General features: G+C 52.6%; 4 protein-coding genes across 4 annotated transcripts; 1 reads left to right on the forward strand and 3 right to left on the reverse strand.

The window, feature by feature from the left end:
• Window positions 1-314: 314 nt before the first annotated feature.
• VPS53 (putative GARP complex subunit Vps53) lies at window positions 315-3,033 on the reverse strand (the record flags this gene model as incomplete). Its single annotated transcript, XM_041685296.1, has 3 exons — window positions 315-1,046; window positions 1,106-2,898; window positions 2,961-3,033. 3 exons carry the CDS (start codon window positions 3,031-3,033, stop codon window positions 315-317), a joined length of 2,598 nt encoding a protein of 865 aa, XP_041539395.1.
• Window positions 3,034-3,812: 779 nt separating this feature from the next.
• Window positions 3,813-6,069, reverse strand: MEX67 (mRNA export factor mexA; the record flags this gene model as incomplete). The annotated part of the gene is made up of 2 exons (XM_041685297.1): window positions 3,813-5,474; window positions 5,665-6,069. The coding sequence occupies 2 exons, from the start codon at window positions 6,067-6,069 to the stop codon at window positions 3,813-3,815; spliced, it is 2,067 nt and encodes a 688-aa protein (XP_041539396.1).
• An 881-nt stretch (window positions 6,070-6,950) lies between these two features.
• On the forward strand, window positions 6,951-8,399 carry AKAW2_20571S (retrograde cargo receptor ERV46; the record flags this gene model as incomplete). The annotated part of the gene is made up of 3 exons (XM_041685298.1): window positions 6,951-7,143; window positions 7,210-7,390; window positions 7,457-8,399. 3 exons carry the CDS (start codon window positions 6,951-6,953, stop codon window positions 8,397-8,399), a joined length of 1,317 nt encoding a protein of 438 aa, XP_041539397.1.
• Window positions 8,400-9,498: 1,099 nt separating this feature from the next.
• AKAW2_20572A (PH domain protein) lies at window positions 9,499-13,216 on the reverse strand (the record flags this gene model as incomplete). Its single annotated transcript, XM_041685299.1, has 4 exons — window positions 9,499-12,492; window positions 12,557-12,714; window positions 12,773-13,123; window positions 13,201-13,216. 4 exons carry the CDS (start codon window positions 13,214-13,216, stop codon window positions 9,499-9,501), a joined length of 3,519 nt encoding a protein of 1,172 aa, XP_041539398.1.
• Between the last annotated feature and the right edge of the window lie 305 nt (window positions 13,217-13,521).

Here is a 13,521-nt window from a genome sequence, read left to right on the forward strand (position 1 = left end):
GTAGTAGTTAGTTGGGATCATGATAAATTACGTAGTGTATGTACTACTTAGTAACTGCGCGGCTGTTGTTTATGTTCGAGTGGTAGTCGGTGCCGGGGATAGGTGGTGGAAGTGGTAAATGATGTTGAATCGGAATTATGTACTGACCATTAGTATACTGCCTATATGTAATTAATTTTCATACGATAGTATAAGACAGAGCTACAATAAATTAAACATAATGGGTGATATAATACAAATCGATGGCCAATACACAGGATATATGCTATTCGCTAAGACGGTTGTAAAATATACATAAAATAGTAGTAGTAGTATCAATTGCCATCATCACCACCCCGTCCAAACCTGCCTCCGAATCCACCCAGATCCCGACGGAAGAATTTTCCAATGTTCTTCAGATTCTCGTTCAGGTTGCCTGCGGCGGTGGTGCTTTCTCCGCCCTGCGTTTGTGTTTGCCCCAACGGTCCAGGAGTAGAGGCCGGGCTGGTCAAGGCGCCGGATATGGCGCCACCACCTGGGGTCAGGTTAGTCGTGTTGACTGAGCTCATTGGCGTCCCGAATCGATCTACACCGTCTTTGGCGGCGGAGATGATGGCGGACCCGAGCATGGTAGGGTCGAAGCGGGTGGAGGCGCCGATGGATGCTGCAGCAGTGCCGAGACCGAGACCCTGCGAGACGGTGCCGGAGGATGGTGTCGCGGAGGCCTGCATGGCGGACAAGATGGGGTTGCTCTGCTGGAGGTTCGCTGCGTAGCGATCAGATGCTCGATGGATTTGGAAGAGTTCTAAGAGGTGGTTTTGTTCCTGGCGACTGCGAATGCCCTTGATGTCGAGGATCTTGCGGAAGTTGGCGTTGTTTTGGTCGGCGATGTGGACCAGGTAGGCCTGGACGAGGGCCTCAGGAGGAGACGGTTGAACTTGGAGAGTCTTGAGGAGGGCTTCGATCTTCGCGAAGCTGGCGTTGACGCGCTTTACGAAACCCGCTGGCGCGGGGCTGGGGAGGAGCGACGAGAGGCCAGTCTTGAGGGTGTAGGCATCCAGAAGCATCTGATATCATCTGTTAGTTCCAATGAACGTTGAAATATCAGCTGAGACAGTGAACCCACCTGCTCTGCACCGGTCTCCGCGATCGGCTTGCACTGGAAGACAGTCGCAATGAACACGTTCGATATCAGCTCCACCACATGGTCTGCAAATGCGCGGGCATACTGTTGCTTATGCAGCAGCTGCAACAATTCAGAGCATCTTGTCTGCGTCTTGGACATTAGCTCGCCGACATAGGAGCTTTGATCGCTTACGCCCTCCAGCCGGTTCCAGGGTGTGTTGCGCATCTCCCGCCAGCAGGGCTCCAGGTCAATCTCGACCTTACGTACCAGTCCTCGAACAGCTGCAGAAGCAATGCCCATGAACGAGTCCGCTTGACTTTGTAGGTCCACCGACTGTTTGAGGTTTTTGTCGAGCCTACCCTTGATCTTTTCCTCTAATTGATTGCAGGTCGTATAGCAATAGTCCGCAGTGTTGAGCACTAGGATAAGTTCCTCGGTACCTGGTACCTTCGAGGGGGTGTGACCCGTAGGCCTTTCACTGATGTAATAGAGCAGGACCTGTGCATACTGATCGAGATACTTCGCGAATACCTTCGCAAGCTCCGCAAGGCTAGCGCCAGTAGATAGCTTCGCGCACTGCTGCAACGAATGCCGGTAGAACGTGAAAAGGTCGGTGGAAGAGGATATAACAATGTGCGAGTCAAATTCTTCATCCGCTGGCTTCGCGGGTTGTTGGCGGTATTTAGGGATAAGCGCAGCCAGCTGCTTGTCCTGGGCCTCAACCCAGACGCTCAGGTAGGGCTCGAACGCCTCTGAGATGGCTTGACCAAAGACTGGTGCCTCACTCGAGGCGAACGTATCCGTCGAAGGCCGAGATGGACTGACAAACCGCCGTTCAAGGGAATGCTCAAAGTCCAGCGTCTCTTGTAGACAGGACAGTAGCAGGTTGACATCAATGGTCTGGCCATTGCGCACCGATCGGGAGAGAATGCCCTTGAAGTCCTCCCGCGTACCTTCGCAGAAAACATTCGCCAGGATTTCGTTGACCCTCCAGGAGGCAGGAAAGATGGGCGCATATTCCTCATCGTAGTTCTTCAAAATCCGCCTGAACCAGGCATACCGCCGTGAGATATTGTCCAGTGACCCGGCCTCTTCGTTGTTCCTAAAAACCTGGCGGTATTCACGTAGCTGGAAGTTGCAATACCAGGTCACCAACCTGGACTTTGCATGATCGCCAAGCGCATCCATAACCAAGCAGCCCTCCGAGAGCACGTGCCTCTTTTGGCCGACTTCCCCTTTCGCGAAGGTCAACTCGAAGTCCTCGCAGACTTGCTCCAGAAGCTCCCGTTGTATATCCGCAACGTTCCGACTGAGCAGCGCAATCTGATCGATCGAGCGATACGACTTGAAATGCGCCATCAGCTGTATGACCGCCTGTAGCAGCTGAGCACAGTCGCGGTACTGCCGCGTCCGGCCCAGAGAACGTAATTGGTCGTAGGCTGTCGTTAGCATCTGCAGTCTCTTCAGGACCGTCATCGACAGCGTGAGGTTCTTCTTCGCATTGTCCAGCTGCTTGATATCCGCCGTCATCTCCGTAATGGCCAGCTCTGTCCTGGACGCGCGGTCGCGCACATCGTCAATCTTCTTGAACAGCTCCGTCAAGTCGGCCTTGGCGGCCTGGACGCGCTCGACACTCTCCGCATTGGAAGTGACCTGGTCTTCGACCAGTGCGCCGATATCGTTGTCGAGCTCATCCTCATATTCGCGGAGGGACTGGGAGACCTGGGACACCGACGACAAGGTGGAGGGGTGGGAAAAGATTGAGTTCAAGTGGTCGATCGGATCGTAGTCCGCTGTGAGATTGGATCTATTAGCAAGCTCCCCGATGAGGTATGTCGTCAATGGCAGCCCTCACCTGCGTCCAAAGGATCGAGGGGGCCCTCCCCGTTGGAGGACATTTGGCCGGGGGTGGTGGTAGTGGCGGACATTCCATTAGCTCCTGAGCGTCAACGCCAGACACATGCTGCAATGCCAGCTAGGGGGCATCCGCCAATTCAACATGTAAACATAAACCCAAGAGCGAAGGCTACCAAAGGAGTGAAAAGAACCCGAAAACGACAAGCTGTAAGGACCGCGGGGGAGGGTGTTGATGCCGGAGCCGCAGGTCGGGAAGTTGGCGACAACTCAGCCCGGCTCCGTCAATCAGTCAGTCACGGGCAGCTCTTAGTCTTAGCGCTTTGCCCGCGCCGCCGGGCCTCGTCATCGCCTCTTGTCTGTTCGTCGGAAACAGGACAGGCGCATGATAATCCTACGTTTGAATTTTTCTAGGAGGGTCAATTCTACAAGCTATTCAGAGAGATAGATGGATAGGTCAAGTGGCATCGACCTGGAAGTCATTGCCCCCAGAATCGAACCTAGGTTTCTGGTTTGATTGAACCACCCCTTGTACCGCAGGTCTCGTCTATATGGACATGAAAATCATCGTGGTCTTTTAGTATACATCGAAGGAAAATTAAAGCAATTGTAACGAGCTCCGAAGCCATTCGCCCAAGCCATGCATCAGCAAATCACAAATAAAGAGACAGTCGACTCCGATCAAACACCACCAGGAACCTCCCGACGAAAGCCGGGGATGCGAAGACCAGACCAAGTCTGGAGGAGAATCGCTCGAGAAGTTGTTCCTCGTTCATTTGGTATATCTTCTTCTTCCTCGTTTTTCTTTTTCATTTTTTTGTTTTAGTAATTGGCCCTTCCCTCCTTGGTCAAATTACACTGCCGCGGGTAGAAAAGCATCCGGAGGCAGTGTTCCCTGCGCCTGCAAAAGCTTATTAGCGCATGGTCGTAAGTGAAGAACACACTCTAGACTCACCTTAAGTTCCTCAAAGTTCTTCAGTGCAGCCTCCATATTCCAGCCGTTTCCAGACAAAGCCATCTCAGAGTACTGAAGGGTCATCCGAGTATTAGAGCTCATCTGAAGTACTAGCTGCTCTTGTTGGACTTGTGTGTCTGCTTTCCCAGGGGCCGGCATGCCGTAGCCTTCGGGGGCACCCGGAATAGCTACTGGTAGTGCTGCAGGTGCCGCGGGCGCTGCGGGTGCAGCCGCAGCTGCTGGAGGTGCTGCTTGGGGAACGGCTGGTGGGACCTCTGGAATCCATGCCTCGTGTCCACCATAGGCTCGCAAGCAGAGAAGATCACTGACGACCCTAATTCCGCCCATACCACCACCGGGCCCGATGATGAATGTTCGATCGAAACTGCGCGTTTCAACCTTGGCCCCGTTTATCTCGTCGAACTTTCCGTGCACCATGATGAGAAGACCACCAACACCCGTGGAGCTCTGTCCAGAAATATCAGGAAGACCTGGGATGGGGTAGCACTCGATAAGCCATTCTTCCGGGTGCGTCGCAATGTCAGGATGTCTTGTCGCCGGAAGACTAGTCCACAACTCGCGTATCTTCTCCGCGCCGGTATATGCCCTAGACATGCGTGCAGGGAGATGGCTGATCTTGAGAAGGTTTCTGCTTTTCTTAATATACGCATCCCAGGGCGCTGTTTCTGTTTGTTGGGCCCTGGGAGCCGATGTGTTCACATTGAGAGTGAACGTAGTGTGGTTGTCGTAGACACTGCTGAGAATGCCGCTTCGGTCGTTGTCGTAGCCCGCGAAGAAAGCCCGTACGAAGTTCTCTGCGATCTGAGAGTCGTCCTGGAAGTGTGGTGGCTGCACTGGGATCGGAGTCTTCTTCTGCGCCGCTATTTCTTCTGCGGTGCGGACTTCGACATTATTTAGGAACCGGAGCTTGGGATACCACTTCAGCATGGTATCCTTGAAAGTAGGGTCGGCGCTGAAAGGAGTGTTTGATAGGTCGAGAAATTCGAGGTTTCGGAATTTCCAGCGCCATCCAATCAAGGACTGCGCATCTTTGAATTCATTGTTGGATAGGTCCAGATTTTTCAGGTCGGGAATCGTCGATGCTAGTGTCGTCACAGCTGTGATGTTGGCAAGCTGGTTATGAGCGAGACTGACACTCTCCACTGCCTCTCGGCGCGCCGTGGCATTGTCGAAATTCAGCTCCCAAACCTTCATCAGTGCCGGGAAGAATTTTGACTCGGTAGAGGTGCTGCCAAAGATTCCCATAGCCAACAGATCCGGATCGGTTCCCAACTTCGAAAGATCGAGTAACTTTGTTTGCTGGGTGTAGCGCTTGCCGAGAATTGTCGTCATTTTCGCCTTGGTCTCGGCAGCAGAGGATGTGCCGCCATTTTGTGCCATAGCAGACAGCATAGGCTGGTCCAATAGTCCGCCAGTAGACGGATCATACTTTTCGGTGGTAAGAGGGGCACCTGCAAAACTAAACCCATTGAGCTGAAGCATCCTTTCCAACAACTCTGGCCGAATAGAGACGATAAGAGCGTCGCCTTCAACCCGCGACTAATGAACGTTAGTAAGGCATAAGGGACCTTGCGAGCCGCGCCATTCATCCAAAAGAACAAACGCCAGGAGAGACTAAGAAAGTGCCGATCGTCGTTCTGAACGCACCACCCCTGCAAACGAGAGCACATCGGAGAGGACGAAGCTGATAATTGATGTCGGTGACCGCCAGTTCTGGTGTTGCACATACCTTTGTAATCCTTGCGCGTGTGCCAGCTTTCGAGTCGGGTGGGCTGAGTTTTTTCTCGAGGAAGGCGATGAGGGATTCGAGACCGCCGTCACGGTTGGAAGCTGCTTTGCTTTGCTTCCAGCCACGAACAATAACCTGTTCCAGACCACTTCCCCGTCCTCCTTGTCGGATGTTCGCTTGAGTGTCTGAGTTACTGGAGATGGCCTTTTGGATCGCATCCATGGCTTTGTTCGCTGCCTGCGACCGGCCAGAATCGCCACGACCCTTCTTTCCACGGTTTCGTGCAGAGCCAGCGTCCATCATCAGATCACCTTCTCGATCGACCCGTGTCGCAGCACCCCGCTTGCGAATGCCTCCACGATCCGAACCCCCCGAGCGACCGCGAGAACCTTTTCCGCCCTTCATGTTGACAGAGGCGCTAGTTTTCGTAGTATTCTTTCGTATGAGGAGATAGGGCGAAGGAGGGGATGGTAGACGTTGAGTGTTGTGGAGGCGAAACGAGCGCTGCTCGCCTTTAGTAGTTCGAGATCGGATCAATAGACATACAACGATCGACTCGAAGAGGTTTGTAGGAAGGAGGAAAATGCGAAGTAGCGAGAGAATTACCCGATGCGATACTTGTGAGAGGTCGAGGACGGTTCAAGTTAAGCAACCGCGAACCTCGATGTGGGGGAGGAGTGTTATGAGAGGGGAAGAAGAGAAGTAAGAAGACGGAGTCAGCGCAGAAAAAGTGACGTTGAACCACCAAAAGCAGTGCCCGCGAAGCTGTGCAGAGTCACGTGGGCGGCCGGGCGCAGGCCCTCCACGTGATTGTGCACCAGGCACAAGGCGATTGACCAATCAGAGGCTGTAGTCTGTCCTTTGGCACGGACGGTAATACACAATACCGATGCACCAAAGTGGACAGAGGTTATTACGCGGCTAGTCCCGATCTGGTAGTAGCATCCATCGGAGGAGTGGCTGTTTCTCCGCTTCATCAACAGGACAGCTGGAGCTTCCATCGGCCTGTTTCCCCAAGGACTGTCTGCTTGTTGATCGTCCTCAGTCGTGCGCAAATCGCGACTTCCCGTGCTTGTCCAATCTTTTTATCCGACTTGGTTCGCGTAAGGTTGCCCCCGTCTTCAATCCTCTGCATTCATTGATCCTTCCTCGAACTATTCAGCTTACATACGGTTCTCTCCAACAGGCTTCATTCCCGCGGGCACTAGCTGGTCTTTAGTCGGACCAACGCTCCTTTGTCTATATCCCCAAACACTCCTTCGTATTCATGTCGATCAATTAGAGAAATGCCGGCGAAATCGCGTTTCACAAGGCTAGATGCCTTTGCTAAAACAGTGGAGGATGCGCGCGTCCGTACCACCTCCGGAGGTGTCATCACCATAGCCTCGTTGCTGGTCATCCTGTGGCTTGTGTGGGGTGAATGGGTGGATTACAGGCGGGTGGTTGTTATGCCCGAACTGGTGGTAGATAAGTCAAGAGGTATGATAGCTTAGTGATTGCTGGACGGCCAGTCACGACTTGATTGCTGATGAACCCTTCGAACAGGCGAGAAGATGGAGATTCACCTGAACATAACCTTCCCCCGTCTTCCCTGTGAGCTCCTGACTCTGGACGTCATGGATGTCTCTGGCGAGCAACAGACCGGTGTTGTCCACGGTATCAACAAGGTGCGCCTTACTTCTGCCGCAGAAGGAGGCCGCGTCATCGACGTTAAGGCCCTTGAGCTGTAAGTTGCAACTCCAAACCGGCTCCTGCCAATACCAGTTGCACTGCTAACTATAAACTTTCCTAGTCACTCCAAGGATGAGAGCGCCAAGCATCTCGACCCTGATTACTGCGGTGAATGTTACGGCGCGACTGCTCCTGCCGGTGCAAGCAAACCTGGATGCTGCAACACCTGCGACGAAGTCCGTGAGGCCTATGCACAGCAACAGTGGGCATTCGGAAAGGGCGAGAACGTTGAGCAGTGCGAGCTTGAGGGCTACGCGGAGCGCATCGATGCGCAACGCCGTGAGGGCTGCCGCCTTGAGGGTGTCCTCCGTGTGAACAAGGTGGTCGGTAACTTCCACATTGCTCCGGGTCGCAGTTTCACCAGCGGAAACATGCACGTCCACGACCTCGCAACCTTCTTCGACGCCGAATTGCCCGAATCTGAGAGACACACCATGACTCACGAGATCCACCAGCTGCGGTTTGGACCTCAACTTCCCGACGAGCTCTCTGATCGCTGGCAATGGACTGACCACCACCACACCAACCCTCTGGACAACACCAAGCAGGAGACAAACGAGCCCGGCTACAACTACATGTACTTCGTCAAGGTGGTGTCGACCTCTTATCTTCCCCTGGGTTGGGATCCGTTGTTCTCGTCCTCCATCCACTCCGCGTACGACCAGGCCCCTCTTGGCTCCCACGGAATTGCCTACGGTGCTGAGGGCAGCATCGAGACACACCAGTACTCTGTGACCTCGCACAAGCGCTCGCTGATGGGCGGAGACGCCTCCGACGAAGGCCACAAGGAGCGTCTGCACGCCGCCAACGGCATTCCAGGAGTCTTCGTCAACTACGACATCTCCCCCATGAAGGTCATCAACCGGGAGGCCCGTCCCAAGACCTTCACCGGTTTCTTGACTGGCGTGTGCGCCATCATCGGTGGTACCCTGACCGTCGCGGCAGCCCTAGACCGTGGTCTCTACGAGGGTGTCAGCAGGATGAAGAAGCTCCACTCGAACTGAGCGTAGAGCAAGCAAAAATCCTAAAAGAATTGAAAAAGTAAACAGAACAGCCAAAGTCACAACCTACTAAACAGAAACGAAAATACAAACACAAAGTAAAACAGAAAAGAAAACAAACAGACCCCATGGAGAGCGTTGTATGGAGTATAGGGGCAAGAAGACAGACAGAAAGACAGGGGGAGCGAAAGAGCAAGAAAGGACGGACGAAAGGGAGAACTCCGGAAGTTCAGGCGTTACATTTATTACTCACCTACATTGCTTGCATTTTGATCCATTTTGATCTTGGTCGGGGGAAAACTCATTGATACACCTATTTTTTTTGCCTCTCATATCATTGGTACTATTATTTTGGTTTACTTGTTTTTGTTCCCATAAGACACATAGCACGTATAACAGCCACGCGAGTTCTTGCCATTGCATATGCATTAGTACCTACCTACAGACAGTGTATTGGATTGATTTAATTGATAAGTTGCTAGGATGTTGGTCCTTCGTAAACGCCACTACACTAAGCAGAGTACTAGCTCCAGTTGTTGTTGCATTTGATTGGTTCTGGTTGACTACTAGTACGACTTAGTACCCTTGTGCCCTAAGATCATTGTTAGTATTGGGATTTTGAAGGGATCCCATGAACAAGGGACTATAATATACGTTCATTGGTCGGGTCAATCCGTTCTACTTAAATATCCTTTGAATTGTTTGTTGAGCACCTGCTTGAGGCAGAAAAAAAATATGATTCTTGATTTGAGGAAGAGATATGGCCACCCAATGCCAGGAGTGCAACTGCACTCTTTAAAAAAGCAATAAATACTACCTGACTATGCCATGCTTACAAGACAAAACAAGGAACATTCCCGAAGATACTCCGTAAACCCAATGAAAATGATCGCTTTCACCCAATCAAGTCCAAAATATAGAGCAGGTAGCCTTGAGGCGTTGAAACGTCTAACTCTAATATGTAGAGAAAGCTCACGGGGCCAATGCAAAGTGAAGTAAAGCAAAGAAGGGTTTAGATCGTGAATTTACGCAAAGGAGAGGAAGTTGAAGTAGGATAGACATAAGGAGATGGGATGTGAAGGAGGGGATGAAAATGACAGGTTTAGTAATGCAGGGTGCTAGCATTACCAGAGTAGCCTGGATGTTGGCCATAAGGTGGGTTTTGCTGGTAGATAGGAGGAGTTTGCGCCTGCTGTGATGCGAATTGTCCGTACCAAGACTGGCGCCGGGGTTCATCTGGCCGGTATGGCTGGTTGAGGGCATCCCACGTGCGGCTCGCCGTGGGCATATTGTAAAGACTATAGTGACTGCCCGGATTGTAGGCAGCTGCGGAAGCGTTGGAAGCCATCTGCTGTTGTTGCCAATTTTGCTGGCGTTGCACGATCGCATGCTGTACCATTTGGTTGGACAGGCCTTCACGGATGGTTTTCTTCTCGCGCTCACGAGCATCAATCGCTCCCACCAGACCCATGGGGTTTACCGGGGTCGGCTGGGCTTTGTTGAGATTGGATATGTCGAGTAGAGGCGCACCAGTCATACGAGCTACGTGTTCCTGTTCACGAGCTGAAAGATGAGACGACAGTTCATTGTAGTTCATGATGCTATTGGCGCCGCGGGAACGTGGGCGAGGCGGTGCATCTCGATTGCCAGACAAGTGCGATTGGGGCCGAGAATTATTAGTCCAGTCCCCGGAAGCAGGGCGAGGGGGCGGTGGTGTAGAGGAAAGAGTTCGGTTATGGGTGGCGATTGGGGGACTTGGGGCTGATCGTTGTTGCACGAATTGCTCCGCTGTAAGCCTGCCTGGAGTGGTCGGACGGGGTGCAGTCATACCCGGCTGCCACATCATGTTATTACTCGGAGACCTTGAATGCTGTCGTTCTGCCTGATAAGAGAACTGCTTTTCTGTTGAGTTTGAGTCGCTCCTCTGGTGTGTGGATTTCTTCAGAGTATCGCCCGTACTGGGACGCCCAGTCGTAGGTAGATAAGTTAAGGTCGGCCCAAAGTCGATGCTGGGGATATCGGCACTGGGTTCCAGTTTCGGTTCGTCAACGGTGTAATGTGCATCACCGATGACCAAGTCTTGTCTCGGGGGACCAGATCCCACGGTTTTCATGACTCCCATTCTGGGCCTAGTGACTGACCTAACCGAGCGCTTGCTGTAGATAGACCCCCGAGTACTGGCATAATCGGGAGAAGTTGCAGACGCGTCATCATATATGCTTTCCTCATCTTGGTGGCTCTCTTTATCAGGAGAAGTGAGCGAGAATTGGCGGGAGCCGACCCAGTTCAGGACCTCTTCATCAACAGTATGGCGCAGGTCCTCGTAGCTAGGCTCTCCTGCAACACTTGCGGCATCGGATTCTCGGATCTGATGCGCAGGCAGAGGCTTCCGTTTCACGGCCTTTGTTGTATCTAAACGAAGACTTGCTCTCTTCGGCAAAGTGAGCGGCGGGCCGAAGTTACTTGGACGATCTTCAGGCGTTGGTGGCCCTTGTTCCTGGAGAGTAGCTCTCTTCTCGCTTGTATCTGATAAGAGCGATGGCGCACCCTGCTGATCAGAGCTAGTGTGAGGTGTTAGCGGACTAGGTTGGTTGGACTCCTTGATCGTTTCATGGCTGCCGGAAGGGAAAGAAGCGCCAAGTAGATTCATGCTTCCAGAGGCAGCGAGAAGCTGTGTCAAAGTGGCGTCAGACATCCTATTAGTCGCTTTTCTCAAATCCGGTGAAGGCTGAGGTCGCATTGCGGGCATTTCTCCCGGTGCGTGTGTGAAGGCCGGTGGCAGGACTACAGGAGATGGAGGGGAGGTTGAACGGAAGTGTTGTCCAAGCGGCTCATCGTCGGGGTCGAGCTGCTGATTCCTGCCGCTCCCAGTGCTTCTGTGGTCGTCTACCCCGCTAGTACCTGGGCGCTCACTGCCACGTGCCACAAGTTCCTGATCGGAGGATGCTGGGGATGCTTCAGCGGCTTGCGCTTGTCTTCTGATGGAAGCAAATCCAGCCGTGTCCGAAGAGCCCCTACTATGATGAATTGGAGAGATGGAAACATCACTGGGGGCACCAGGCGCAACAGCATCGTTGGACTGGTTAGAATCTAGCCGGTTCACCGGGGAAGTGCAGTTGCGTTGATGCGTCATGGCGCGGCCGTTGGATTGTCTGTTCGGCATTGTGGACCTGAAGCGTGGCTTACTTGCAGAGATGCTGCTCGTCCTGCTTCCAGCAGCCGCCATGCGACGCGCTGTAGCCTCCTTGAGTTGCTGTCTCCATTCCGCCTCGCTCCAATCCTGACTTCCTGGTGTCTGCATGAGACTGGAGATATCCAAAATATCAAGATAGCCATAGCGCCTTTGGTTCGGAAAGGCAAACATAATGCTCTTGATATGGTTGGTGGCGGCAATAAGACGAGTGGGCCGCCCATAAAGGTTAAACGTGTCAAATGTAGGGACGAGAAACCGGAGCATCATCTCAAACCCAGAAACCGCTGGATGGACTTCGGGCATGACGAAGACAAACCCGTCGGTTGTCGACTCTGTTTGTGAGTGAACCGTAATCTTTCCTTCGATCTTGACCAGGGTCGACTGTTCGATCAACGCCCTCGACTGGGGATAGATGGCGTAAGCGGCGTATGCATCCGTGATGGTCGCAATAGGCCTCGCTTTCTTGGTCTTCTTCGTATCATAGAATTTGATGTCGCCAGTTATCAGTCGGGGTGCTCGATCATACGCCGACTTCTTCTTTATTGACTTCTGCGCTTTCTGGAATTCCTTCTCATTCGGAGGCGTGATAACAAACCAGCACCGTCTCCAGGGCGTGCCTGCCCCGAATCTCACGCGGGCCCAATCCTCGTGTTTGTAACGGTGGCGATCCAGAATGGTTTTGATACTGTTGAGACCTTTACCCTTGCCCGCAATGATCGAACCCGTATATGCCTCATATAAGGACGTGTGTTCGAACAAAGCGAGTCGTATGGCTGCGGTCCACTGCGTCAGAGAGTGGAAGGAATTGAAATGCAAAAGGTATCTATTTTGACCAGCGGAACATATACTCAAGATGTTCTTCAGGGACTGCGCTCCTTGGTTTCTCGTTGGCAGAGTCTCAAGCTAGACCAGCGACAGTTAATAATCAGAATCAAGAGCTGCAACATCCGAGATTGCATCATCTTACCATCTTTATTGAAGCATCAGCCAGGTTAATGAAAGTAGGGCAGACGTCTTCCGACTCTTCTGCGGCGTCCAGCGCTGCGGCATCCCATAACGAAAGAGCGGTCCCGACAAGCTGCGCATAGCATTCCACCCATTGGCGATCAGCACAGGGACGGCCATCTGCGATATACTGTTATTAGTACGACATTGGACGATAACAAGCTCTCGGGATACCCACGAATGTCCAGATCATTCAACTTAAGGAAATATCCTTCGTGGTATAGCTTGTTGGCATGGCTGTTCAGATATCCAAATATTGGTTGGAGCTCTGGAGGGGTATCCTGCGAGAACTCCAGCAGCGGAGGATTGTGAGAGAACAGCGTCGACTCCGGCCGCGATGTTACCCGTCGTTCGACATGTGGAGTCCCGCTTATCGGTGAAGCATCGAGAGGCGAGGGGGTATCCGAAGAAGGTGTGTCTACTCTTCGCGGAGGATTGTTCAGTGTGAGCGAGGCCGACGATGTCCGGTGATGCTGGCTGAGGTTGTCTTTACGGGACGATCCCCCGAAAACCGACATAAGAGAAAGCACTGGGAGCGCAAGGGGTGTCAATAACCTTCATCTGCATTTTGTATGGGAAGTATAAGAGGATATGCTAATGACCTACCACGCGAGCGACCCATGATGGCCAAACTGGGATTTTAGCCCAAAGAGACAATAGAACTGAAGAAGACCGGCTTCCAGCTCACTCGAAAAAGTAGGATTTGTGTTACACAACGAACATGCAGACTGCGCGGAAGGGTTGGGGCCGAGTAGTGCCGCTACGGGAATAAATGGGGAGAGAACGAGAGGCGAAAGAGTCGGCGAAGCAGAAGAAGAAGAAAGAAGTGTGTAGTACTGAGTCCAGCTCCTCCGCACGGAGATAGCGACAATGTGTCCGGACCCGCCAATACTAGATCAGGAAGTTTGATTCCATCAAGTTTCCGGT

Source organism: Aspergillus luchuensis, chromosome 2 (assembly GCF_016861625.1).
Source record: "Aspergillus luchuensis IFO 4308 DNA, chromosome 2, nearly complete sequence".
Classification (NCBI taxonomy): Eukaryota; Fungi; Ascomycota; class Eurotiomycetes; order Eurotiales; family Aspergillaceae; genus Aspergillus; species Aspergillus luchuensis.